Here is a 26593-nt window from a genome sequence, read left to right on the forward strand (position 1 = left end):
ACTCCATATACATATGTATGTACTATCTTACATCGTACATATACTTTATTCCAAGCATATCGGTTGGAACCAGTGGAAATAAAGTTGCCGAATATTCCGATATATCCAGTGTCGAGATGGCAGGATCTACGATGGTCGCACTTCGATAATTTCAATCTGTCAGTGGACGAATCGTCGGGTCGTGCTTTCTACGTAAATCTGATCTGGCCTTTCATTGACCTTTCGATCCTCGAGATCGGTATTTGTGAAGTATATATGGTTAGGGAGAGTAGTCTGAGGTCCCCGGTGACACTTTCGGAGAAAGCTGCGATCCCCATTTTTGCTTGGCTTTATCTTTAAGTTTCGTGCATATTGACGAACGTCACGCAGCCGTGGGACACGCGTTCTCGTTGCTGACGGCGATCTCGCGGCGGAGATGGAGGGACGAAGGTGTTGGAGGAGGAAGAGAAGGAGGTAGGGTGAGGTCAGTGTCCCTTGTGCAGACTTTCACGAGTTACGAAACCGGCGCGCGGCGGAGAACTGCCCGTCCTTGGCACCGGCTGTCGCTGATTTTCTATTGTCCCTACCTCCGAGTCGTCGTCATCTTGATGCGATGTCGATAACGACTGACGCCTCTCCTTCGATGTATACATATTATATACGCGCAATCCTTACCAAACATCGTGAATTCTGTTTTTTATTCGTTTCGCGACTATTTCGTAATCGCGCGTTAGCGATCTGACACAATCAAATAATTATTATCATTTGTTTATAAGTAAGTTTTGTGAAATTGTGAGACTAATCAACTGTAACCATGGTGATATTAAGGTGGGATCCTGTTCCAATTAAGGAACATGAATATTCGTCCGTTGATCATTTTAAAGTTAGAAGATATCCACCGTATTGCACAAATGATCATGACAATATGTAGTCGCAATTTTCTAGGACGGTGAATTCATCCTTCTTACAAATTCTACTTCTTACAATCAGAAGGTTCTAGAAAAAGCTCTGGTAAACTCCATGGACAATATCGTTCTCACACTGTCGCATTTCTTGGCAAAGATCTGGAATCTTGTTTCTGGAGAAACAAGTTAATCCGAATCTTTATGCATCTCAAAACTCTCCATTCTTCCAACGCGGGAGGAGAACTTTTGAAATTCATGAGAATCCATACGCTGCATCGTGGCGAGTGTGCAACGATTCGCCTGGAGATGGAAAGTGACCTCCTTAATCGTATTCCATCCACAAGGCAATATTTATCCGGTTCGGGAGTCATCGATTTCACTTTTGGCAATGGCCTCTACCGGACTTACTGTTCCCGGTAATTCTTCTCGTTGTTTGCATACCTCACCTGGTCTGTAAACGTAACACAGCGTCATTCGAATATTCTCGATAGTTGATTGCGCACCGAGCTACGTTACCTATGTATGTATATACTCTTGTCGCATAAATGGTCCTCGACAACGTTCGTCAACGCGTGAGCTTTCACGCGACGAATTAAAACGATCTGATTATCACGGTTCGTTTCGATGCCGTATATCGATCGTTGACGTTCGTAAAAAATATTACGCGAACGGCACATAATATTGATAAATATCCACGATCCACCGTTACAATCGCGTCATTTCAATGTAGTTTGATCATTGCTGATCAACGATGAGTCGCGCAGTTCTATTTCGAACGAGCGTTCATCATCTAGAGGATTAATTTCGGTTGTGAAGGTTTCGTTCGTCGAACCACGCGAAATGGTTGGTGCAGCTCGAACCTCTAATAGGAAACACTTTCACGACGTAAAAGATAGTACTATGTTTAGACGAGCACGAAAAGGCATGTGAGACGGCGACGACCAACCAAGTACTCGGCTTGCTGGTATCTATCGGCTTTCGTAATGTGGGAAACCTTGAGGCTTGCGCAAGCAAAGTCGTAAGAAAGTGAAATTGCAATATGGAGTTCATTCATTTCAGGATCATTCTCGAAAATAGTCGAAATCCGTCGAAATCCGTCGAATTTGATTACTTTTTCTCATCTACTTGTTTCTCTGCTTATTTTATTATTCGTGCTTTTCAGCGTTCTATTTTACATTTTTTCATATCTTTTATCGTTAACTTGACGTATCGAGATGTCAGCTCTTGATTATTTCATATGTTTAAGGTTTCTTAACCAAATACATTTTTATAAGATTGATCATTTTTAATCAATTCCCGACAATTTCAAAGATCAGGAAAATAGAATGATCGTCACGCAAACGTAAAACATGCAACATAATCTATATTTTTTAGCGTTTCTTTGTAACTTGTGACTATTTTCTTAATTTTTTTCTCCAAAACAGCAAAACACTGTTTCAATTCCTCACAATAATCAATATATCTCTTTGCGTAAAATTGATCAATTGATCGAAAAATGGACGCATCTCACGTATATTATACATCGATATCTGGGTTTTTGTATTATTAACTAGCTCACTTGTTCTAACGCCTTCCCATTACCTTTTAGACTGTATCATATAGTCTCGTAAACAGAAAAATTGTAAATGGCGCATATCATACCTATTTAATTTCCTTTTAGAATTTGTTACGTGGTTACCATTTGTTAATGGTTCTTTCGATCATTGAAATGTGGTGAAAGCGAGAGGAACAAAAATTTAACCATACTATTCGCGATAATTCTGTAATCGTTCACATATTCATTTCCTGTATGACTTCAGAATTCCTGTAGAATTCATCGACCGACTAACGTTCCTCAAATGATTGTTTTAAACGCGCACATAACAGCCTCCTCACGATCTCGAAACCAAAGTTACTGATGCCGTAACCTAGCCAATACCATTTTTGCGCGATCTCGTGATTCATTCCTGGATTCATTTCTGGAGGAAAGGTCGCGAGGAGTTGAAATTTCACCGTTGTTTCCGACATGTGGAAGATCGATTTGATCCGATTAATACGATATCATCGTATTTTCCTGGTGTTTAATCGCGTTGAAACCGATTGAGAACGTGCCGAATTGGATGAAAGAAATCCCCGTGAGCGAGAAAGATCGCGTTGGCGCATGTGATCCGATCGCGTGCAGCTGCTTCGAAAGTGAAAGTGAAGATACCTTCGGGACGTTCTCATCAACGGTGCATTCTCTCAACGAAGATCAACTTTTGTCGACCCGTGCTCGATTTCTAACGAGCCGTCTCGAATAAATCATTCGAAATCGTGTTACGGTTGCACGGACGACGTTGATCTATACGCGTTCGCGGAGTGTTCGTTAAGACGCGAACAGAGGAAAAAACATTTCACACGTATATGTTGGTTGGTTTGTTAGATAATCGACCTAATGGAGAGCTGATAGAGAAATCCCATGGAATCTTTCTTAGACGTTATACCTAGTGCGCCTCCATGAGTTATCATGCAGAAAGATCGCGTGGAATCGAATACGTTGCGTCATGTTGCTTACGAAGAGATGCTCAAAGGAACAGGGAAACAAGTGGAAGTTGTTGGTCAGCGGAAAGCCAGCGGAAGCTGGGTGGACGCTTAACCTTTTTCGGTCCCATCCTGTTGTTAACAAAATTCTCAGCTTTGGTGAAAATACGAGAGAGTGAAAAAGAAGAACATTATGCATATGTATTAATCAATATTTCTCAATATTTTTCAATTTCATAAGATTAATAGATAACTTTTAAGTTGAATTTTATGATAGAGTTTCTCTTAAAACATTAATAGTCTTTTGATTTATTAAAACGAGAGCAATATTGGGCCATAAAAATTCAAATATTACAGTAGAATTAAAGTCTGTTTTCTCGTGATTTCGCTCATTGTTGCCGATTTAATCCTACCGTATCTAGAGTCTACAAAACATTATCTGCCAATGGAATGTCGTTCATGCGTCATTGCACAAGCAATGCTACTACATATCTCTTCGCTAGATCGTGAGGACCTTCGTTTAAAAGTTAGGAATTATAGTAAAAAATGAAGGCAAACGAAGAACGGTGTAAAAGTGCAGAACATGACGTGAACTCACTTCGGAGGGGTTGGTGAGCGCTGTCTTCAGGATCGTCCCATTAACAAGGTGTCCCGAATGCGCAGGGTGACTTGAGTGACTGGTGGTAGATTGCGAGTTGAGCGGGTCGCCCGACGAAATCTTGTGATGATGAAGAAAACCACCAGCTAGCTGGACATGTTGCTGTTGGCTGTGGTGAGCGACTGCGGCTACAGCCATGTGTTTGTCAAGCATCGTCGAACCCATGGTGCTTTTGCTACCACCAAGGGATCCCGACCCGTTAACACCGCCAACATTACCGCCGCTACTTATGCCACCCATGCTTCCGCCCACTCCACTTGTTTTGTTACTTTTCTTGTGCTTTTTGTACTTCACCTATGAAAGGAAAGAAGGCGGAATAAAATTAATCATTTACCTTGGAAAACAATACAACGATTGACATGTAGTTGTTGAGTGCGTTAATATATCTTAGATTAAGGATCAGTTTCTCATTCTTGTATTCACATGTACATCGTCAACAAAAAGTTAGGGAGCATTAGTGTTTTTAAAAATCTTTCGTATGTTTTTCGCTCTTGAAAAGATAATTTTATTGAATAATGTTTTAATTATTTGATATCTTTATTTTATGGTGTTAATAATTATCGAAGATATCAAGTTAATACTAACCTTGTAAAGGTTATATACAGCACCAGAATTTCTTCCTCCAGGCATTCGATCTTCTCGAACGGCCTGAAGGACCATACCCTGTTCAATGCACTTTTTGAAACGACAGTACTGACACCTGTTTCTTTGGGCCTTCGTAATTTCGCAACCACCTTCCGCCACGCACGTGTATACTCGCCTATTTTGTACAGTTCTTTTGAAGAAACCCTTACACCTGCACACACATAATTTCATGCTCTTTCATTGCACATTCATAAGAAGATTTCATAAGAACTTTCCAGTGATTTTAGTAAAAGAACTTATGTTTACTATAACAAATTATTGTTATCCGTGTCTCGGTACATTGTAAACGAATTAGACGATAGACGAATCTGTTCCATTTTTAAGATGTAGATTATATCGTGATTATATCCAGTGAAACATTACGTTCAACTTCACAAAACAAGGCTGATATTATAGTATTGAATTCATTTTTGGCGATACAGGTTGATTTATTTCAAATCTTTTTACGTAGCTTGTTATTAAAAATAAATACTTGTCCTGTTCCAAACAGTCATGTCCTTTTTTGAAACACGGATCTTTTAGTTAGCGTGAAGTGTAGAGCAGATAGGGTGGAAGACATTTTACAATTAGTCATCAAGGATTTTCTATCAAACGAATAAAGTTTCAAAGTTTTCCTTGCTCCTCAGGGGAGGATCTCGATTCTAGAAACCGATTAAAGATTCATACTTGGAGAATTATAGCTACACTGGGATGCGCAAAGAAATTGGTCGTCGACTTTTCTCAACTAATTTGTCGGATTTGTCGGATATGGCGGTGACATTGAATGCACAAGCATGAAAACAAGTAACGATACCTTGTACTACCTTAGGGATTAATCAACCGCGTTGCAGGATATATTAGAATGGGTAGTACCTTGAAGCCTTGAGGTGCACTTGAAGAGACCGAGTGTCGTCGTATCACGAAAGGGGAAATAATGAAAAACTTGGTGATATAATATCTACAGGAGGATTTCTATCTATATACATTATTGAAGCGTAACATGGTAACCTCGCAGATTTTGGAAATAATATATTTCTCTGTTCTCAACGTTGAAACGTAGGTAGTATTTAGCACCATCTAAAGGTCAGAGTTCGCCGTGAGGTATCGTGACTAGTGTAGTCTTAACTTTCCGTGCATAGTTTCGCTTGATTATCTGTAATTAAGCGGATCGTCCGAATCTCTGACTCGTAACGCATCGCCGTTATGGCATTCCAGACCAAGCTGTTCGAGATATACAACGGGATCAGTTTTGCAGACGACTAATTTGATTATCACATTTCGACCTCATCGTGCTTGAGTGCATCGCCAGCGATATCTCGAAGAATTTACTCGTTGTTTCTCGCCTTTCACGAGACTATCTTTGTTCTCTATTTACGAAATAGCGAAACAAAGATATTTTTGGAACTTTTTGGTATTAATACATGTACAAGTAATACATGTTGTTCTTAATATTTTTAACAATGAGAGAAGGTATATTTGCACTTTAAATTCTGTTTTATAATTTACTGTCCGTTGATGCATTTGACAGATTTTATAAGCAACTTTTTTTTCAATTAATAACTTATTCGAGGTACCAAAAATTGAACGATTACAAGGACTTTATCTCTGTACATCATCTCTACATACTATGAATACAATTCCACTGAATTTGATTATATTCCTCGTATTTGCAAGTTAATTTATTTTCCATTAAGATAACTTTATTTAGATAATTGCTACTTGTCAAAAGATTCTCTAAGTCGTAACTACTCAATTTTCGTCGATATTTTCAAATCGATTCGAGTTTTCTAAATGATTTTGAAAAAAAATTAACATGTGCTAAGCAAACAAGTACATCGTCCAGAAACCATTAAACGCTAATTGTCTGCTACGAATAGTTGTTACTCTACTATCTAATGCATCGTTAAAAGAGAGAAGAACGTTACACCACTCACCCTTCACACGTGATGATGCCGTAGTGCAAACCAGTAGCCTTGTCCTCGCAAATCATACATATCATAGGTGTTTCGTCTTCCTCGTGTTCTTGAGGTGGCATCGGTGGTGCAGGTGGAGCGACTGATATCGACTGCGATGCCGTCTCGGACTTGACGACTCCCCCGTTTCTCTCCCACGTTTGACCGGACCCGGAAGCCGTCAAGTTGAGCGCTTGCATCTGTTGCGCGGCCGGTAATTGCGTCATATCGCCAGCCCATAACCTCTCCATATTGAGTGGTGGGCCAGAAGAATAGGAAACGGAGGATGGTTTGCCCCTGGACTCCTGTCCGAGATTTAAAAGTAGCTGGGCAGCCGACTCTTCTGAGGAGGAACAGGATGCCGCCGCGGCCGTTGCCGTCCACGAGGCCGCTGGCGGTGGTACGGGGTCCAATGGTGGCGCGGACCATATCATCGTCCGAACGCCACCGATTTCACCCATGATCACGGTGGGAGGTGGTCTTGGGGGCGCTGGCGTGGGCCTTTGTGCCGGTGGTTTCATCGTTTCACCTGAAATAAAATATGCCGTATTTCGATTACAATCTTATTCTAAATTTCTATTCCATCAATTGAGCAAGTTTGAATGAGGTGCTACGTTAATACAACATGCTTAATGTATTAGATTCGGATTAAACGTCAAGCAAGAATATCTATCGTTATGACTGAGTTCTGACTTACACGAGGAAGCTGTACTAGTTGCCCCCGTGCTCGTGGAAGTTGCTCCATTCCCGCTGCTCCCTGTACTACTGCTCAAACTTGTACTGTTACTAGTGGATGCAACTGCAGCGTTCTGTCCATAGTTAACAGCGCTACTGATGACCCCGTTCAATAGCCTTTGCGTAGCGAACCCCTGTATACCGTTGTTTTGTGACCAAAATTGATGGTGAGCTAGAAGGTGAGGTGGCACCGAGGGCACTCGGGGTCTCAGCGGTGTTGGCTGTGTTTGCGGTTGCTGTTGTTGAGTAGCGTGCGTCGCGCTCGCGCTAGGACTCATACTCTGGCTAGGGCTGTATTGAGAAGACGGGCTGCTCCGGTGACTAGGTTGACTGGAAGTCTCCGAACGACCACCACCGCCGCTACCACCGCCACCTCCTCCGTCAAAAACCGAGTTATCGGACTCCTCCTTGGTCTGCGCCGACGATAAGTCACCCTTGTCGGGGCTGTCGCTCCTTGAAGTCGCTTCTTGAGGCATGGGAGTCGTGGAGACCGCTTGCATCGGCGAATAAGGCGACAACCTGGTTGGTACGGGTGTACCGGAACGTTGTTGTTGATGCTGTTGCTGCTGCTGCTGTTGTTGTTGTTGTTGTTGTTGTTGTTGTTGTTGCTGCTGCTGCTGTTGTTGGTGATAGTGCTGCTGCTGCTGTTGCTGCTGTTCCTCGACGACTCTGTAGCCCACCATCGAAGTGGCATCAGGGAAGACTGAATCGGGTGACGCACGGTCCGAACAGGTTGTATCACGAGCTTCCAAGCCAGTTGCCGCCCCGCTTCCACGAAGAGGATCTCGCGGTGTCCCCGGACTCGGGATGCCTAGCAGATACTCGCTTTTGACTTTGACCACGGGGCAGCCCGGCGAGCTCGGCATGTTAGCCTCCGGCGACAGGGTCGAGGTGTCTGCCATGCTCTCCCCTGGAGCAGGAAAGTTTATGGGTGAAGGAGCGTCCGCCGGCTGGATCCCGAGCGGCGAGCCTGCTGATCCAAGGGATACCGGGGAGTCTGAGAAATAAGGCGTTGGTCTCACGTTTATACTCGATGGAATATTTGGCACACGTTTACCTTGGGAAGGCCGCGATTACGGACGTGGATGAAGCGTGATTAGTCTTGACGCGTGTACACATGATTATGGACTGCCATTTCGGTCGTGATGATCATGGCGATGATGGCGATGAAGGACGATTTTCTGACCGAAATTTCATTAACGAACGAATTTTACGATCTTTGAACGAATTAACTGGAAACGCATCAATGACGGCGATGCAATTTAAGAAAATCGAAATTGATCACTGAGATTCTTGGATGGAGTTATATTAACGGTAATCGTGCGAGATATTTTGCGATAATGTGAAAAGAAATATTTGCCTGATAACAGGATGAAAATGGACGATGCTTGGCTATGCAAACATAATTTGCAAATGTTCTAAGCGCAATTTGTTGAACGAGAGATTCAACTCCATCGCTGCAAGTAATCTCTATATCTATCTGATGTTGGCCTAATAGAGATGAACACGTTGCTGCATTCTGTTTTGACACTTCGTAACGTAACGCGTAACGTATTGATCATTACTATTCTTGCATGGTTAAGCAACCGCGTTTCACCGAGCATTAATAACAATTATTGCAGTTAGACGATTCCAACGCTTTCACGCGCGATTCGCACGAGATTATAAAAGTTATGCGAGATGCGGTTCTTCTTTGTTCATTGGTTAAACTATGTGGTTCAACGATCGCGTAACCGTCTCGAACTCCGATGTTTCGCGTTAATAGGTTTGGTTTTGGTGTTCTAGGAGATATGAAAATGTTATTAATCATCGCGCATAAGCATGCCTGGTGGTCTATTACGAAGATTAATAGCACTTATCACGATGGGCTGCCAATCCGAGGTTTTATAACGTTGACAGACGAGTTTCAAAAGAATCATGTCATAGTTTGTTGCTCGTACCCATCTGTTTAAAAATCAAATCGAACACCTTCAATGGATATATTTCGACTTCTATCGTATTGTTCTTTCCGATGTCGACGTTTGAGATATTAACTGACCGAATTACGGTGTATTATACTGACAGAAAAGGAATACCATGCTTTACAACGGAACAAATATTTGTATTTTACTATTGTAGCGGCACATGAGCGTAGAAAAAGTCAAGTTGAAATGGAAAATTCAAATTTGGGGGAGACTCATATTATTGTACCTTTGAATACTAATTGTAATTTTCAGCCAGAATTACATAAGAAAGTTAACTTTTTGTGGTATCGTCCGTTGATATAAATGTGCTCCCTAAGACAGAGTATTATTATCTTTTTTTCGATTCGCATAGTAGCATGGAGCGAGCGACGATTACAACCGGCATACACTATCTCTATCCTTATACTTATTTTAATACATCTGACTATTACGAATTCATTCACTCATTACATTATTAAACACGCCTACACGTTACAACCACCTCACTATTATATTATACATACTTGTTCTTTTACTTCCCATGGCAACTTTGCATTTATTAAAAAATATTAGAATCTAATTTAAATTTTGATAGCAGAATGAATACTACAAAAGTATCGATTAACGATGAAAAAAGTAAACTTTCCACATAAAATAATTTCCATTTTAAAACTGCTAATAGATTAAGATTACGACTAATAGAATAAAATGTTTCTTTTTGAATATTATATATATAATAAAAACTTTTTCTTTCATTCTAATTATATTTGTATTAAAATAGGAAAAGGTGGCTATCTTAAAATCAACTTGGATATTCATAAACGGAACGATCAAAATATTTCTATCGTTTTAATTCTATGAGAAATTTAGCGAGAGCAGTAACATTGTGGCATGTAGTACTAGTTTGAGATTGTTCAGTCGTGGAATGGTCTCCCTTTATACCGTGCCCTAGGGTGCGGGAAGTGTTCGAGATTGCACGTGCAGCTGCAAGGATATTTTGCAGCGAGAGCAATTTACGCGACCAACACGAAAGTGTAATACCCGTTCGGAGTGCTTAGATCGTGAAAAGGATGTGGGGACTACGACTGTTCGTGTAGGTCAAGGAAGGAATGCAGTTGACAAGGTCGGGTTGTGATTGTAGGTACCTAGGTACTAGTTCTCACAGCTATTAATAGACCGATCAGCGTGAAAATCGGTTCCCGTGGATTATTCATTTACCGCCTTTCATTGTCTTCCTCTCGTTTAGATATTCCCCCTCCCCCTTAGGAACGGTTGGAATCGATTCCTTCCGCCGGTTATTCAATCCTGCTTTCAAGCCTTTCGATTCTGATCACGTGTCGCGTAACTGTAGGAGACGACAAGAACTTCATTCATCATCAGCGAATGAGTCGATGATCAACGCGACAATCACAGCAAACAATTAATAATGTCGATGTTACGAAGATGATCGTATGTCTGTCCTTGCATGATTAATACTTAACGTTCAGAGTATCGACGTGCTATGGTTTGGCGCTATTGTTGGAGCCCGTAATGGATCAGTATAAACTCACATTTGCGTTTTTTATTCTTCTTTGTCATTTAAAAATGTGCTGGTTTATTTATATGAACCGATATAATTGTAAATATAATTTCGGCTGTAAAAATAGAATTGTCGAAAAATATAAATAAACAACAAAATATTTAGCTAAAATAGTTCGCAGAACTAGTTTTCCATTGCTGTTTAAACAGCGTGGAATAAAAATCATATGAATAAAAAAAGAAGATAGAAACTGAAGTTTGTTTTAGGTATATCTGATAAAATAGAAATTAAGTCTAAATTTGTAATACGAGCGAGAGTATGCTTTTTCCTCGAGATACAGAATTGAAAACTGACAAAAGAATTTACATAAACTGAATGATCTGACAAAGTTTTTAAGAACGTGGGTTTAAACTGTTCCAGGCACGAATCTCCGAAACTTAAAATCGTTTGTTTACCCAATATCGATGAACAACGGTTATTTGAACCGTAGCAGCAGTATCGATGATCTAGCATCGCATACGGGGCCATTATCAGATGAGATCTGAAGTAACGACGGAAATCGAAATAATTTTGATAGGGTAACATTGAGAAGGCGTTGTACGGATGATACAAATAGGAATATGATGGAAAATTATTCAACGTTGTTCTTAGCGGTTGAAGTGTTCTTAGATTTATGTTCAATGAGTTCCAATTCTCCATGCGATGAAGATCAGACGTGAAAAACAAACTATTTTTCAATGTAAAGTCCATTGTTTCGTCATCGTAGATATTCAACTTCTCCATTACGTTTTCTATGTATGTATCGTCGATATTGAACGATTGCTCAAGCTTCGTAGAATGTACATATGTAAGTACTTGTTGCGTAGAGTATCACAGTTCTTTGTTAAACTCAATTCTCTTCATCGATTGTCTCCGGTAACTTTGATATCCTTGCACCTCTTCAAAATGATCATGTTTGATTGGTATATGGCCCGTACGTTATTACAGGCTTATTACTTTTAATATTCTTGTTAAAAAATATTCTTCCATGTTGGCACGTATTATGGATAAATATTAGATTTAATTTTAATGCAAAATTTTTGTGTACTTCGGTTGATACAAAAGCGTGCTATTAATCTCACTTATTTGCTTGTCACGAATAAAAACCTTGTATCAAATTAAATATGTAAATCTTTAATATATATTAAATAGTATATAGATATATTATTTTGATAACAACGATCACGGACTTTTTGAAAGTTTATAAAAAATTATATTTACGTAAGGTTTATGCAAGAAGCAGCTTTCAGTAGAATAGCGTATCATGGGTCAGACGCACCGAAAAGCATCGATCCCCTCCTTCATACGGTACCAGTCGACTAATATCATCGACACTAAACTAGAATTTCAATAACCATCTAGTAATTGATGTCGCCGTTTGTCTTCTATTCTCTTTATCATACATTTTTCATTTTCAATCATAATGCAAAGCAAAGTACAAAATAATAAATTTAATAAAAAATAGAATCAATACAGAATGAAACAAAACGAAAAGGAATAGGTGTTATGTCGTGTTAACATTATTTAACTAGATCGTAACAAGTTAGCCGCAGCACATTCACGAACATGATGAGAAACTAATCAACTAACGTATTCTATTATGACGTTAAACACGATCCGATCGATCTTTTATTTCCAGAATACGAAGAAAATATCACTTTCCTCGGTTACTATGTTGAGATATCAAGAGCGATTGGTACTCGTCCAAGTATTTTTCCATATTGTTACATTCATAAAACACTATGCCGTTCCGGCCGGCACACGTCACCGTGTAATTGCGTCGCACGTTCCTCCGCATATGACGTTGCTCGCGCGTGGCCCCGGAGCGAAAGATCAATGATTCTCCAAGATGTGGCTCGCTTGGAATACTCGTTCCTCGGAAAACTGGCTCATTCATGTGCCATCTCGCGAACGAACCGTCCGTCTTCGGTAAAGGGAGAAGAACCGTCAACTTTATCGTATGAAACTCGATCCCGCATACGCCCTTCCAGATCGACGTTATTTCTGGCATAACAACAATCCAGGTTCACCGTCGTTACCATCGATTCGGCTTCCGGCCAACGACAGTTTCTGACCTCTAATCGCCGGTAGATCGAGGGTCATTGGTATTGGTTACATTTGCGAATGATGTTCGAGGAATCAATGCAGCTTAATTAACGCACAGCTGGTCATAGATTTCTTTCACCACAGATAATTAGCTCCTCTGTTTTGTTCGTCCAGTGGTTAACTATATTCGTCAGATTTTCGATAGCTTGTGCGTGGAGGGCACGATAGAAGGTGGTTTATCGCGTGCTGGCGCGAGTTCAGACGAAGCCGAACTAGCACCGGTGCACGTCCGGGAAACCGCGTGGGTTGATATTCAACCCTGCAGCATCGCTAGCAACCAGCACCCCCTCTCTTTCTGAACTTACTACCTTCCCTCTTCGCGCTACTCACTACACAGACGCGATCGCGATGCCTCAACTAGCCCCACGGCAACCAGTCCTTTATAACCGACCACTCGAAATCGTGTTTAGGAGACACAATAATAGAGGCGTCTATAGCGTTTCTCCGAAGTCACCGGTGACTGAATATGGCCGAGCAGAAAGATTTTCAAGAAAAGGAATTGCTTAAAACATACAATTTTATAGCGACGGACGTTATAGGTGTTGAAGATTGAGAGTGTCAATGATTGGAGGGGGATAAGAAGTTGACACTCTTGGCACGATATTAGAGCAACTTGTTATCTCATGCCTGTCTATCATTTTGTTAAGTTATTAATTTTTTGTCGTTGCTTGCTTTATATGATAGATATTTAGGTACATATCAGGCCAGTCTATATGGCTCATGTGTATTTTTGTCCTATTACTAATGTAACGTGATATAAATAAAAAATAATGCAGTTTATTATTTCTTGCCTTTAGTAGATCCATGAGGAATTTCTCATTGCATTGTCACATTTGTCTCTCTTTGCAAATAGTAACGTTTTATTGCCTTTTTGTACAATTTATTATCTCGAGTAGCTTCGCGGATTTTACGATTACCCGATTTGAAATTATTTTATTAAATTAGTTATCTTAGTGGATTCAATTGTATTTGGAAACGAATATGCGTATATTTCTTCAATGTCCTTCAAATAAAAGATGCATGGTAAAATTATGTAGCTCAACCGATGCACGATGACAATGCGACTATACGCGTAACTAAAATGCGAGTCAACTTTGTTGACACCATTACTTGAATAACTCACGTTTATATTGTTGCAAAACCACTAGGCAGCATTGGAGGTGATCCAGAAACTTTATTTCGATAAATGTCCGCTGAGTGGAAGGATATAATAAATTCGTATCGCAGACCACCAGTCTAGGTTCTAGAAGTTTGTACTCTCGTATGTAATGTAATGTAACGATATAGTTACTCGTTTATGGTTTTCAAAGCGGAACAGATGAAGCATGATTGATGTTACATACGCGTTTTATACGACATACGTAGTGTAATGTACGCATGTTATGAAAATCGGAGCAATAAGGGTATCAAATATGGCATTATGGGCGGCAACTAATCATTACAGTTGCGCTGATCACTTTCATGGCTCGTTCTAGGTATTCTCAACAAGAAAAGATTGCTCGCTCGCTAAGCTTTGGTCGGACAATGATATACGATTCCTCTCAAAGACACGATTACGACAGCTGTTGAAATCTCGATACGATATTGTTTTGCTCGTTTTACAATTAACGATTACTGCTCAACAATTAGAGATTTACGAGTGTTCCAACTTCTCTAGTTCTGACAACGTCATTCAGCTTGGTAATCACACGTTTTACCATTGTTGAACGCAGAGTTGAATTATACCTCGTCACCCATGTAATTCCCTTCACAAGCAAAGATACCTAGTGCAACGCGCGATAATGCGCCGATAACAATTCAGGAAAACTTGAACTCTCATGATAACGATTTCCTGACAAGGATGAACGATCGCTAAGTGAGATGTGAGTGTTCTATTCTATCGTTCGTCGTGTGATTTATCGATGAAACTGTTTGATGCTATATATAATTAAAATGGAACTAAACCGAAGTTTTCGTATATTAATCGTTGAAAAATGAAAGGGGAATGTTACTAAGATTAAGTTGATAAAATATAAGGAGACGTTTTGTGATCCGTCGATGAGGGGTAACATTTTTTACGCATGATGTATGTTCGAAATAGACGTCATTAAACGAAAAGGAAAGAAAAAATGATTTCTTACCGTCGCTACTACATCGGGAGTCGACCTTCCTCCTTTTCAACTTGAGGTCTTGAAACAAGCTCATGTTGTCTAGCTCACACGGGCTGCTCGTAAGGGTCATAATTCCTGCAAATAAAACGATAGGAAAAAGATTAGGTTTATCGGTTGATCGTTGGTACACGAGTTTGACACGTATTATCTTGTTATAATAAATATATAAATGTAATATATGAAGGTAGGTTCAAAGGATCGTACAAATTAAAGTCGCGATAGATGCCTCGGCAGCGTCTGTCACGAAAAACATCTTCATTAATCACGAACCGTCTAGTCACGTTCCTCTTTCATTATACAGCAGTGATATATAAATGAATGGCACGGTGAAGCTTTCGCGTGGATCAAGTTTCAGCACAGAATTCATGAATAAAGAGCAATTCACACGGCAGTGATTGCTCGGACATTCTACGTATTGTTACGTAAATCATTACATTGTTAAAATATAAAGCACATTTAGCACATCTTTTACAAACTCTGTCGAGAAGGAGAATGTTGTTTTTGTTATTTTTATGTTAAAAATAATACTGACTAACAAAAGTTGCATATTTAAAAAACTATCTAAAGCTTGAATTTCTAAGCTGTGGTTCGCGATGTCTAAGAGGTTCGTAAAGTGTTTTTCGGAGGATCACGACCAGAATTTGTTTTGAAATTAATAATAGCTCTTAAAACTAGCTTCATTTGACTACTAAAAATTTCTTTTTATGGATCTATACTGGGGATAGACTCGCCAGTTATTTGACTACTATGGAAAATGTTATGAGTCGGAAAATTTTGGGAATGTTGTTTTAAATAAACTTGCATCTGTTTCTGTAAATTTCTATTAATAAAGATACCAAAAACGACGATAAAGGTTATGTCATGCGTGACTCATTACTAAAGAGCAACTTTCTCACAAGTCGTTTCACGCTTCTCAATACGAGATTACGGCTTTCCCTTCCTGTGGTTCGTTCGAGAGCGCAGGCTGGTGGGTCCACAACATAAGACGCTTCTTGACTATTAGTGATGGAAACCATCTCGCTTGGTCGAGGATATCGGCTATCGCAAAGAGAACGGATTGAATGTGAAAGTAGATACGTGTGTCGGACGCACGCGTTTGCGATTACGGCGAACACATAGCGTTCGCTATTAACCCCTCTTTAGCCAATAGCATACAATTGGATCGTTGGATGGGAGTATCTTCGAGCGGTACTACACGCAACGATATGATTTGATGCCGATCCATCGTAAAATCGACAAATGAATCATAGAATCGCGATAAACTTATAAACATTTCACGAAATCGTATAATTTCAACCAATAATGAGCAATAAAAGTTGTAGAGCTTTAATGATAAACGATGTAGATAAGTATCAGGAAATTAAGGAATTACTCTTTTGGCGGGAAAGGATATACATTTCATACTGTAAAATTTGGAATAATTTACCTTAGCTTCTCGGCCTATTTAATTAACAATAGTTGACAGTCTAAAAAAAAAAAAAAGAAAAAAAAATCGAATTTTACCTAGTTTGCTCTTGAATAAACTCGAGTAATAAGTACTTGAAGTTGATGTTCAAAGTACATATACATATGTATATTTCGGCGTCATCGCTCAGATATCATAGATGAACGAATAAGTTGACGAATAAGTGTCGATTTGTGCATCAGGTCAGTTTAACAATGCTCGTTCACTCGTACAAAGTGTTCTGATAATGATGAATCGCGTCTTATCGTTGTTTGCCGGCTGTTTGTAATTAATGGTCGACAGAGATGAGAGGCAGTTTTACGGTTGTACGCGAGAGAAATGGTCTATGACACACCATGGGTCGTTTTAATAAACGCGATGTTGCGGATAATACGGGCCAATCGTATGCGAACGCTCGATTCATGCAACCACGTTTGCGTGTAGTGTGTTTGGTGTGGTTCTGGCGGCCGTTTCGAACCACCTATCGTATAGAGCGATACTGGATAATTGATGTTGGCCGATATTAACGTTGGCAGGTGATTTTTCTTGGGAAGGGAGAAGGAAAACATTAATTCATAAAAAAATGTTTAATCTCATTGATGTAGGTTCTCTTATTTAGAGCTGCAATCCATTTTTACGAACATCTCTGACATTTGGAATAGGAGATCTGCCAGATAGGAATTAGAAATTAGTGTAAATACGTATATCAACTGAAGATTGCACAACAGTCTTGTTAAAAATTTTTATTACGTTGCTCTAATGACGTCCACTTGACGTAAGTATATCATTTAAGAAATAAGTTTATCCTGCATATGTCTTGTCTGTGAAGTTTTGAATTTTCATTTATCCTTAACAGTGTTTATTTCATCTTCAACTTTGTGGAAGTTTAAATTTATAAACATTTGATAACGATCATCCACGCCCCCTGGCTTGTAACCAAATCAAGTTTTCTACGCTCAGGCTTAAGCAAATAATCGTATATCGTAAAATCACGGAACAACTTTCTCTCTCATGTCAAGTACTCTTACAGATCGAACAATTTCTCTTACATACGACTGCTCCATGTTAAGCAACAGTCTTTTTCTGTACGATCACAATTTTCTGTATGATCTTGTCGGAAGTTTTATACAGGCTGACGTACGCAATTCGAACAAACTGTGTTTTTAAAATAGTTAGACACATAAAATGGCATAAAATTAATTCCATACTAAATATAATTCTACAACATTTCATTTTGACTTATGTTACTCTTTTCCATGTCTAACTACATCTTCCATTTTTAGTTGCACGAGATTGCCTGTATTTAAAAATATTTCCGCTTCCCGTTCTGTCTCGTATGTCTACGCGTTTCGCTGCCTACGCACAATGATCGATGGGACAATGTATTCGAATTTATTGGAAGAAAACGAAAAGAATGAAATAATTCGATTATGAGCAAACATGCGAAGGCGTGCAAGTGCACCTAATTGCGTTTCGCGCGGATAGAGCGGCCCATGTTCAAGAGCGCGGCAATTTAACGCAAACTATCGATTCCCCCATACATTCTATCTTATATTTATCTCTGAAACACCGCTTTCCGTTTTGCAGTATCCAACTCGATTACAAGTAATACACCAAGTATTTCCGATAAACACGACGCCACTCGAACGCGTAGCCGTTGGAGCGTCACGTACTGTGGTTGTGCGCGAGCAAAGGCGAACAGCTCTAGCAGGAAGCTGAGAGAACGAGCCCCTTGGCCGCAATCGAAAATACCAGTAGCATCGGAAAACCAATGGATTCGTCGCGAAACGCTGCAATGTACCAATACCCGGTCAAGTGCAGCATAAGTGTAGCGAAGTTACAGAAACGAGCTAAGTGCCACAGATGTTGTAAACGTAGCTTAAGCTAACTTCACAGCCACGTGGGCGGGTATACGCGTAGTAGGTTTGCGCGGCACCAGATGGCGTTTACGTGCACCATTACATGGACGAAGCGCATCCACGATCCACGGCCACAGCAACGCTGGTGCGCTTGCGCGCTCACATACTCGCGGCAAGCGGCACTAAACGGGTGTGCGTGGTGGTGCAGCGGGGTCCTTGCTCCCTGGCGTATGTGGGTCAGCAGTCTCACACACGTTACTATTCTTGCGTAACCAATGCATGCATACGACCGACAGCTGCCGCCACTGCGGCGTGCACATGCACACACCGAGACGGAAAGTGCAGCCAATGCACTAACCTACGGTCTCTTCTTGCGAGGCCGCTGGCGCGGCGCAGCGATCTTGTTGTGTATACGCGAGTGTGTGCATGTGCCCGCGCCTCTGTGTCGGGCTCAAAGCCACGCAAGCTCTCGCTATCTCGGCCAAGCTTTTTCGAGGTTCGCGCTTTACCCCGATACTCTTGGTATTTGCTTCATTAAACGTGGCGCTGTCGCAAAGAAGGAGGGAGACCGCTAGGGCTTTTCACATATATCGTGCCCTTTCTCTTCTTTTTATCTCGGTGCTCTTCGTCGACCGCTTCTACGAGGCTTTTAATTGAACATCGGAAGTCGCTCGATAATTGGAAAGTTGCGTAACACGTTATTATCACAAGTTAGGCGTATTCCTTTGTTGAATGGGATTTTCGCGAGACTTAGAATCGATTGCTTAACTTTGTACGCTTATTCCTGTAACTACATACATTGGACTTAAAGTCGAGCGTGTTATATTTCCTTTACCAAAATATTTAAAAAATGTGTTCGGTTCGGTAATAGTTCTTGATAAAATTGTTTACTTTATATCTTATAAATTTGTATTTTACTTAAATATTGCATCTTTTTCAAAATATTTACGTAAGTTGTCAGACATCTTACTTTTTGTATTCTTTTTGTTCAGAGTTTATCTTGTCTAAAATGTTTCTCTTTTGATTAGAGTATAAAGGACCGTATACAACAATATTTATGCTTACAACGTTTAGTATACCCATGGTTTAGCAACGCTTATGTAATCGAATGAAAGGTTAGAGATTTTGTTTTACATAACAGGAAAGTAAAAATATTTTTTAATCGATCGCGACTTCGAGGTAATCGCATGTTACATTTTCCTTCGTATCGATATTTTCTCTTGTGTCGTGTAAACCGGTATAATTATTTTCGTAAATCTATTTCCTGGCGGTCGTAATAGGAACGTAACCGTAACAGGAAGTACCTAAGCTGCATAATCCATCGCGTGATGATTGAATGAAAAGCATTAGTATTAAAGAGTAGATTTAAACATTCAAAATCATTCTATCTACATAAATGTTTCACTGAAAAAGATTCTTTTTCACACCTATAGCCTTTATTATTTTATTTCTGTTTTTTAATTAACTGTTACTTCGAAACTGATCGTAACAACGGTTTCACCGTAAAGATAAGAATGTCGTCAAACTGTTCTCTATATACAAATAAAAAACCTTAGGATTCTTCTATACCATATTTCTATCCAGTTAACAACATCACGAATCTAGTGAAACAGTGCCGCGTAATTTTATGTACCACGGGTAGATTTTAACGCTATAGGGGCCACTGATGGTGAAAGTGACTCTCCCACGCCATGACATCCTAGATCTACAACTCCCCACTCGAATCTGTCCGACTCTAGGCTCTCTATTTCTCGTGTTTGGAGGCTCTGCTATTCATTTTTTTCTCGGCTAACTCCCGTTCAAGTATCCTGGCCACGCGATTGGCTCTCGCGTCATGCTACAAGCAAACGAATTCCTGACAATGGTAATGAGTCGCGGATAAAATAATGCCGCTTTGAACGATCAGGAAATTCGTGTGGAAAACACTGCTTTTTCAGAATCAAAATTCTAAAGCTTGCAGGAAGTTCAATGGACAAGATCAACCCATCGCGACGAATCTTTATTATTATTCGAAGTAATCTGCTCAGAATACAAATAGAATCGCTTTTCTAAAAATCATAGTATTTTCGGTGTATCAATGTGCAGGAATATTTATAGAATCGCTTAAGGCTTATACACGTATAATGTAGTTGGTGATCGACTACAAGAGAAATCGAACGTGTGAAAAATCGAATGCCGAGCTTTGCGCGTACTTTATCGCCATGTGTAGTACCGTTATTTGAAAAAGCGAGTTATCGCTTATCAGGCCAGGTCCTCACGGATGTGAAACCTCGTTTTCAACCGTGTCCACCTTCCAACCAACTTATCGGAGGAAGGAAAACGACGCTGCTAGCGTAACGATACACTCTGCGGGAATACCAATTTAGCCTTTAAATCAGTTAGAAAAAAGCGCTATAGTTTTTACACCGATGAAATTTTCATTCTGGAAACGTATCTCCGTAGAATGTCAAAAAATGAATCCCGATCTCGCTTCGAAGCAGTTGGATCGAGTCTGCGTTCCTTCCTAGTGGCGCAAAAAGAGGATTCTCGATTGAACTACGTTCACCGAACTTTCTTTTTCGCATGGAGAGACGAAGGAAGACAGGAAGGAGAACAAATAGGAACACACGAGGAACTCTGCTTCCTCGAGTGTATTTCGTGTTATCTCAGACAGGTTGGATCGCTCGCGGGAGTAAGGAAACGGCATTGTCGTGTAAGAAAGTTCTTCATACACGTATCACCGACAATAGGTCTGCAATAATGTCCGCCACTAACGTTCTTCCAAAGCATTGTTTCAAAGATTTGTCGTTTATTCGTACACTGAGATCCATCGGAGAATGTCGTTCGGCGCTCGTACGACAATGGAACAACATTATAAATACTCCGTTTTAATTTTTCCTACGAAGGAGAAGAAGGAAAAGGGAAGCGTTGAGGCAGGAGGCACAGGAATCGTGTCTCTCGGATACTCGTGAGTCGGGCAACCAGTGAGAACGGCCAGTGAGAGTCAGAGCCCCGTACGTTGAACCTCCGCAGTGAAAGTTTCTATTATACCACTGGCCTTACCTTACTTTTCCTACGGCAAGTTCTGCCGTGTTGTGTCATAAGGCGACGAGCGGCGTGGAAACGTCGAAAATCGTTCCATCGCCTCCGTCGTATGCCATTACTTTCAGACCGAGTCAGAATTTTTACACGTAAGCTAGACTACTAATGATACGGTTCCTTGGAACGTTGTCGAATCGTCGGAAGCAATCCTCGTTATTTAATAATTTTGTTGTCCGGCAGAGAAAACGAGAAGTCTGGTTTCGTTGAACTTTAATCGACGTTCGATCATTTTAGAAGGAAAGAATGATTTACTGCGTGATCGATCTTTGTTTCATATAATTTCATGAGTATTTCTCCGCCTTTCGTGCGGAATCAACAAACATGCCACCTTAACGAGATTCTTACGGATCATTAGATTATTTATGAAGCATAACATGTTCTTCGTTGTTCTTGATCAATTTTTTGAACGTACGAATCGTCGGATCAGCGCATAATTGCTTTTAAACATTGCAACACATTGGCACAACGGTGTTTCGAAACAGCAGGAAGCCCGTAGAAATATTTCGTTCACGAAAAATCCTGATAGCTCGGTGTAAGGCAATGCGAGTGAAGTTCACTTGTTACGCCACGACAGTGCAACGAAGTTTACCGATGGAGGCTCGAACTGTTGCAATCTGGAGCAAAAGTCGGTGTTGCGAAGCTACAAAGAACCCCGTGGTTCCAGGTTTCTATCGTTTACGCAATCGATCGTACTAGAACTCTGACTATCGCTTAGGACTTTGCGGTAAGCAAAATATTCTATTCGTAGCTTCTGCTCTTCAATAGCAATAAATTTGAAATCTTTCAAAGAATTTCCAATCGAAAAATTGTAATATGTGGAGATATATAATCAAATAATCACATATAGAGATATATAAAAAATCAAAAAAAGTAATTTAAAATCTCGCAATAATTTTCCAATTTAAAAATTACAAATAAGCTATATAACTCGAGATTAAATCGTGTATTTCTGAGAACTTTGATTTCTACAAAGACTCGTGTTTCGTGTTTCGCGTTTCTAATGACGGCCGAGAAGAGAATAAATCTGGCAGCATTCTGTATCGGTCGGAACTGTGATTCAAAATTAGCGAAACGTACAATTATGAAATTGCGTTGCAGTGTTATTGACCTGGAGGACGCTGACAAACTGACACCTCGTTGTACCTCGGAAATTAATTCCACAAAACTTGCCCTTACGATTATCATTAGAATCGGTTTATAAAAAAACCACTAGAAACTTTGTCAAATGATAATTCAATCCTTGTGAATTCCTATCATTCCCCGAAGAACAGATAGTTCTCTGTTAGAAGGACAATCAATTGACTATTCTCGTAAATTTAATCAGATTTATCCGTGATATTAATCGATTACTACTTTATTAGTTACCATCTTCGTCAGCTTCGAAACGACGTAAAGGTAGTAGTACGTCGTTAAACAGCATTTTATACGACCAGTTTAAAATAACAGTCCTACCTATGTGACGACCTTGTAGAACACTCATCTTCGCGCACATGATATGCCACAGTACGAAACGAAGCCTTCTATCGAAGTATGATATCCAACCGTCTTTCACGCTCGTCACTCGTCTTGATATCGTTTGATCATCGATCGTTCGTCCACACGATACTACGTACAGAGTCGCGATTGGGTCACTTGGTCTGCAATTAAACACACGTAACAGTCCCTTCGAGAATCGGATCACGTGAATTCATTTTTTCCTTCAAAATCCACATATTCATTTTAGTCCAAGTCTCGACAATCATTGTCCAGAATCAAGATCTCGACGTCACTGAATTCGTCGCAACAACAACAAGTGTCTAACGGGAAACAGAGTCATCGAGAAACATGGGAAATCGGCGAAGATTTCGGTACGATTCGTTTCCACGAGTCGAAGGGGGAACTCACGGCCACGATAAACTTTCCTGAGAGTCCGGAAGAGACGATGAAACAGTCGCAGCGCGCAGGAGCCCGAAGTGAACGCCTCGCACAGCCCAAAGTTTTTGGGGCAGCCAGTTGTGCGGGCCACGCGATCCACCGAAGTCATGGATCCACGGTGTTGGGTGGTGGTGGCACCAGTGACCTCGATACCAACCGAGGCCCTCCAATCCAAACGCCCAATGCCAAAAACTCGACACGAGTATACGCGAGAACTTTCACTCTCTCAAAGTTCTTCGTGATAGCTGGCTCAAGTGGCGGACCATCATAAGATGGGAATAACAAGTCGAAATGATTCTTGAACGTGACCTGCCGAATACTCGATCTTTCTTTAAGTTACGCGATTCAAATTAGAGTCAGTCAAGTCAGTCTCTAATGGAGTGTTACATGAGAGGTTCGTTTCTTTCTCGGAGCAGAAAAAATTGACGCTACTTTTATCGATTAAAGACTTTCACCGAGGGAGCACTCGATAGTAGAAAGACCAATGAAGGGGAACGAACAATTCGTCGGACAGCTCAAAGTGACGTTCGAAGACGATCACCGAAGCGAAAAGTCCTACTAGAGATCAAGTAAGAGAAGCCGAGAAAAGAAAGCGATATCGAGACGATCAACCATCGTGCTCGATCGGAAAATTTAATTAGTTCATTGGCGAGAAGCGGATTGTGAAAAATTGCACGAATGGCGGTTACAAAATATATCAACGCGGAAGAGTCCGTGTAAATCGTCGACTAACCCCGTCGCGTTATATAAACATGCTCGAGCGCATTTAGACGCGCGTATGCTCGAAACGCGGGGAAAAATCAATCTCCAAATGAAGAATCGCAAAAAAGAAAGCGATGTTCTTCTCGCGTCAGCTTTTCTTCTTGTTGTGATTTCACTTTCGATCGATACGCATACGATGTATGCCTGATAATTCTGCGTGCAACCAGCGATCGCTGTTGCGCATCTTCGAATTAGAAACAGCACTATAGGTCGATGATATACAATACCGTCTATAAATATCCGAGCATTTATGGATTTAAGTATATGATAAAATACAAATTTTATCAAAATATATAAATTAATGACAGATCAGTAACTAAAAGTAGCATATACTTATTGCGTTTTTAGGGAGTCAACAGACTATAAATTTGGATTATATGTTAAAAAACTCGATAGTAGTTTTAGTAATTTGTCAATGTATTGTTTTAAATATTACTGTTTGAAATAATGTTAGTTTAAAAGAATTCCCTCTACCTGACTCGTAGTTTAGAATTTAAAGAATTGTTTTTAAACAAGACAAAATAATTCAATGAACTTTAAGAATCAGTGTCATCGCATCGCAATATACTACTGTATATAGGTAGTTGTAATGATTATAAGGAATAAAGATATTGCATTTCATTTGCGATGTTAGGGTTAAATTTCATCCTGTTAAAAGCAAACAAGAATTCAGGTAGTTTTGAGCGGTAGTGTACTTAGATTGGTCAGTGTTTCACTCGCAACCGATAAGAAAGTAAGGAAAGTATTTGGATGAAAGTTTCGACGCTGATCTCGTGCGGTGGCCGTTCGATTTCGGGGAAGTAGCCTCTTCTTCTTCTTGTTCATCTTTTACTTCTTCTTTTTCTTCTTCTCTTTCTTCTTTTCCTTAGTCTTCTTTTTCTCTGTGCCAGCGTATTTATTCGACGAAAGTAAAAGTAGCAGAGGACCTTGTGGTAGAACGTCGTCATCGTATATGACATCGAATCCTCTTTCTGCGTCTTCCTTCTCCCCTGGTCCCTCGTTACAGGCGTCCTCGCTGTTTTGGGATACCGGTTTTCGGGCGAAACGATACCATCTTACAGGAAGATTGAACCTGGTGAAAACCGCGTCCTTCGTGGAACAGGGTTACATTACGTCACGCATGTCACGTTATTGCTGTCCGCGTTTCACTGCACACCGCTGATATTTCGTCCCGGGCCGATTTTTTTGCGATATAATCTAGACACGACGCGTATAATCAAAAGCGACGAGAATCAACGGCCACTATGCCATGGACCAAGAACCTTTTCGATTAGCGCGTCATTATTGTGAATTAACGGATCTGTACACCGACCAAGTTACGCAATAACCACGTGAATGATGAACTTTTACATTTAACTACGGTGTAGTAACTTTGTGCGTAGGAATGTCGGCTAGGTAAACCGGCTTACGATCACGACGAACGTAGAGGAATTTAAATTTCTTACAATATTGCAGTAGACTTTATACGAAGTGAATGGCGCGTAGCAGACTTTATATCGATATCGAACACACTTCTGTGAAGTGCGGATTTTTTCTGTAGGAATATATTATTACATACTGTCAATCCTTATACGTATCTATACTCTCGCTATCGGGATGCTCACTTATTTACTAACTTTGGAAAGGTTTCGGAAAGGAGATATCGGTAAATGACGAAATTAAATACCCTAATTTAAAGTTATTGCCTATTCTGCCATTTACTCGATTATTATTCATTAATAAGTTCACTATATTATTCACTCTCCTTCCCAAATTTTGCTGCTCTATTTTTTCACCAGTCTAAGATCTTCAACAACTAGCAAACCTCTAATCCGAAAATAACCGTTCTCCGAGTACAATCTTATTTTCCAGGACTCTTCTTCCAGATAAACTATAAATAAACTACACATTTCTCGTGTCTATACGATCCCAGTACCTATCACCCGTTATGCCCCTTTATCGGTTGCATAACCAGACCTGGTTGATCCATCGTAGTTCGTTCTACCGAAGTCCAGACGAAAAATAGACAGCCCTTCGAAAACGTAAGCGTGATTCGCCTTTCACAAGGAGAAGCGAGACGCGACAGTCGACGAGATTGGCCCGTTCGAAAAATCGCGAAGATCGTTCTAAGGTCGGAAACGCGTTGGTAGCAGGATTTTCTCAGCTAGTTTTTCTAAGCAGCCTAGACGGATGGTGCTGTTACTGGCCGCGGTCGATGTATTCGTACGTGGCGGTGTGGGCAGTGCTGCAGTTGTTCGTACCAGCACGTTGTGAGCGGTCGGCCATGGCATACTTACTGATGTCAATCACACCGGCAGGCATGCACTGCTTTATTCGTATTGGAATACACGCATGCGTGCGGATACACGCGCAGAAGACGCTCCGCTCGCTATCGAATCTCGTAACCTTTTGCCCTTTAACCCGTGCAATTTCCTCGACCATTGA

General features: G+C 40.4%; 1 protein-coding gene across 11 annotated transcripts in view; it reads right to left on the reverse strand.

Moving 5' to 3' along the window:
• Positions 1 to 26593, reverse strand: part of LOC126916137 (hormone receptor 4) — a 156136-nt gene that overhangs the window by 7101 nt on the left and 122442 nt on the right. For 7 of the 11 annotated variants that reach the window (XM_050721574.1, XM_050721573.1, XM_050721572.1 and 4 more), the window contains 5 exons: positions 15080 to 15184; positions 7315 to 8349; positions 6600 to 7146; positions 4627 to 4837; positions 3982 to 4335 (listed from right to left, as the gene is read on the reverse strand). In XM_050721574.1, the coding sequence (XP_050577531.1) occupies positions 3982 to 4335; positions 4627 to 4837; positions 6600 to 7146; positions 7315 to 8349; positions 15080 to 15184 (2252 nt within the window). The other 4 variants (XR_007710440.1, XM_050721570.1, XM_050721576.1 and 1 more) reach the window with 3 other exon arrangements.

This window comes from Bombus affinis, chromosome 5 (assembly GCF_024516045.1).
Source record: "Bombus affinis isolate iyBomAffi1 chromosome 5, iyBomAffi1.2, whole genome shotgun sequence".
Taxonomy (NCBI): domain Eukaryota; kingdom Metazoa; phylum Arthropoda; class Insecta; order Hymenoptera; family Apidae; genus Bombus; species Bombus affinis.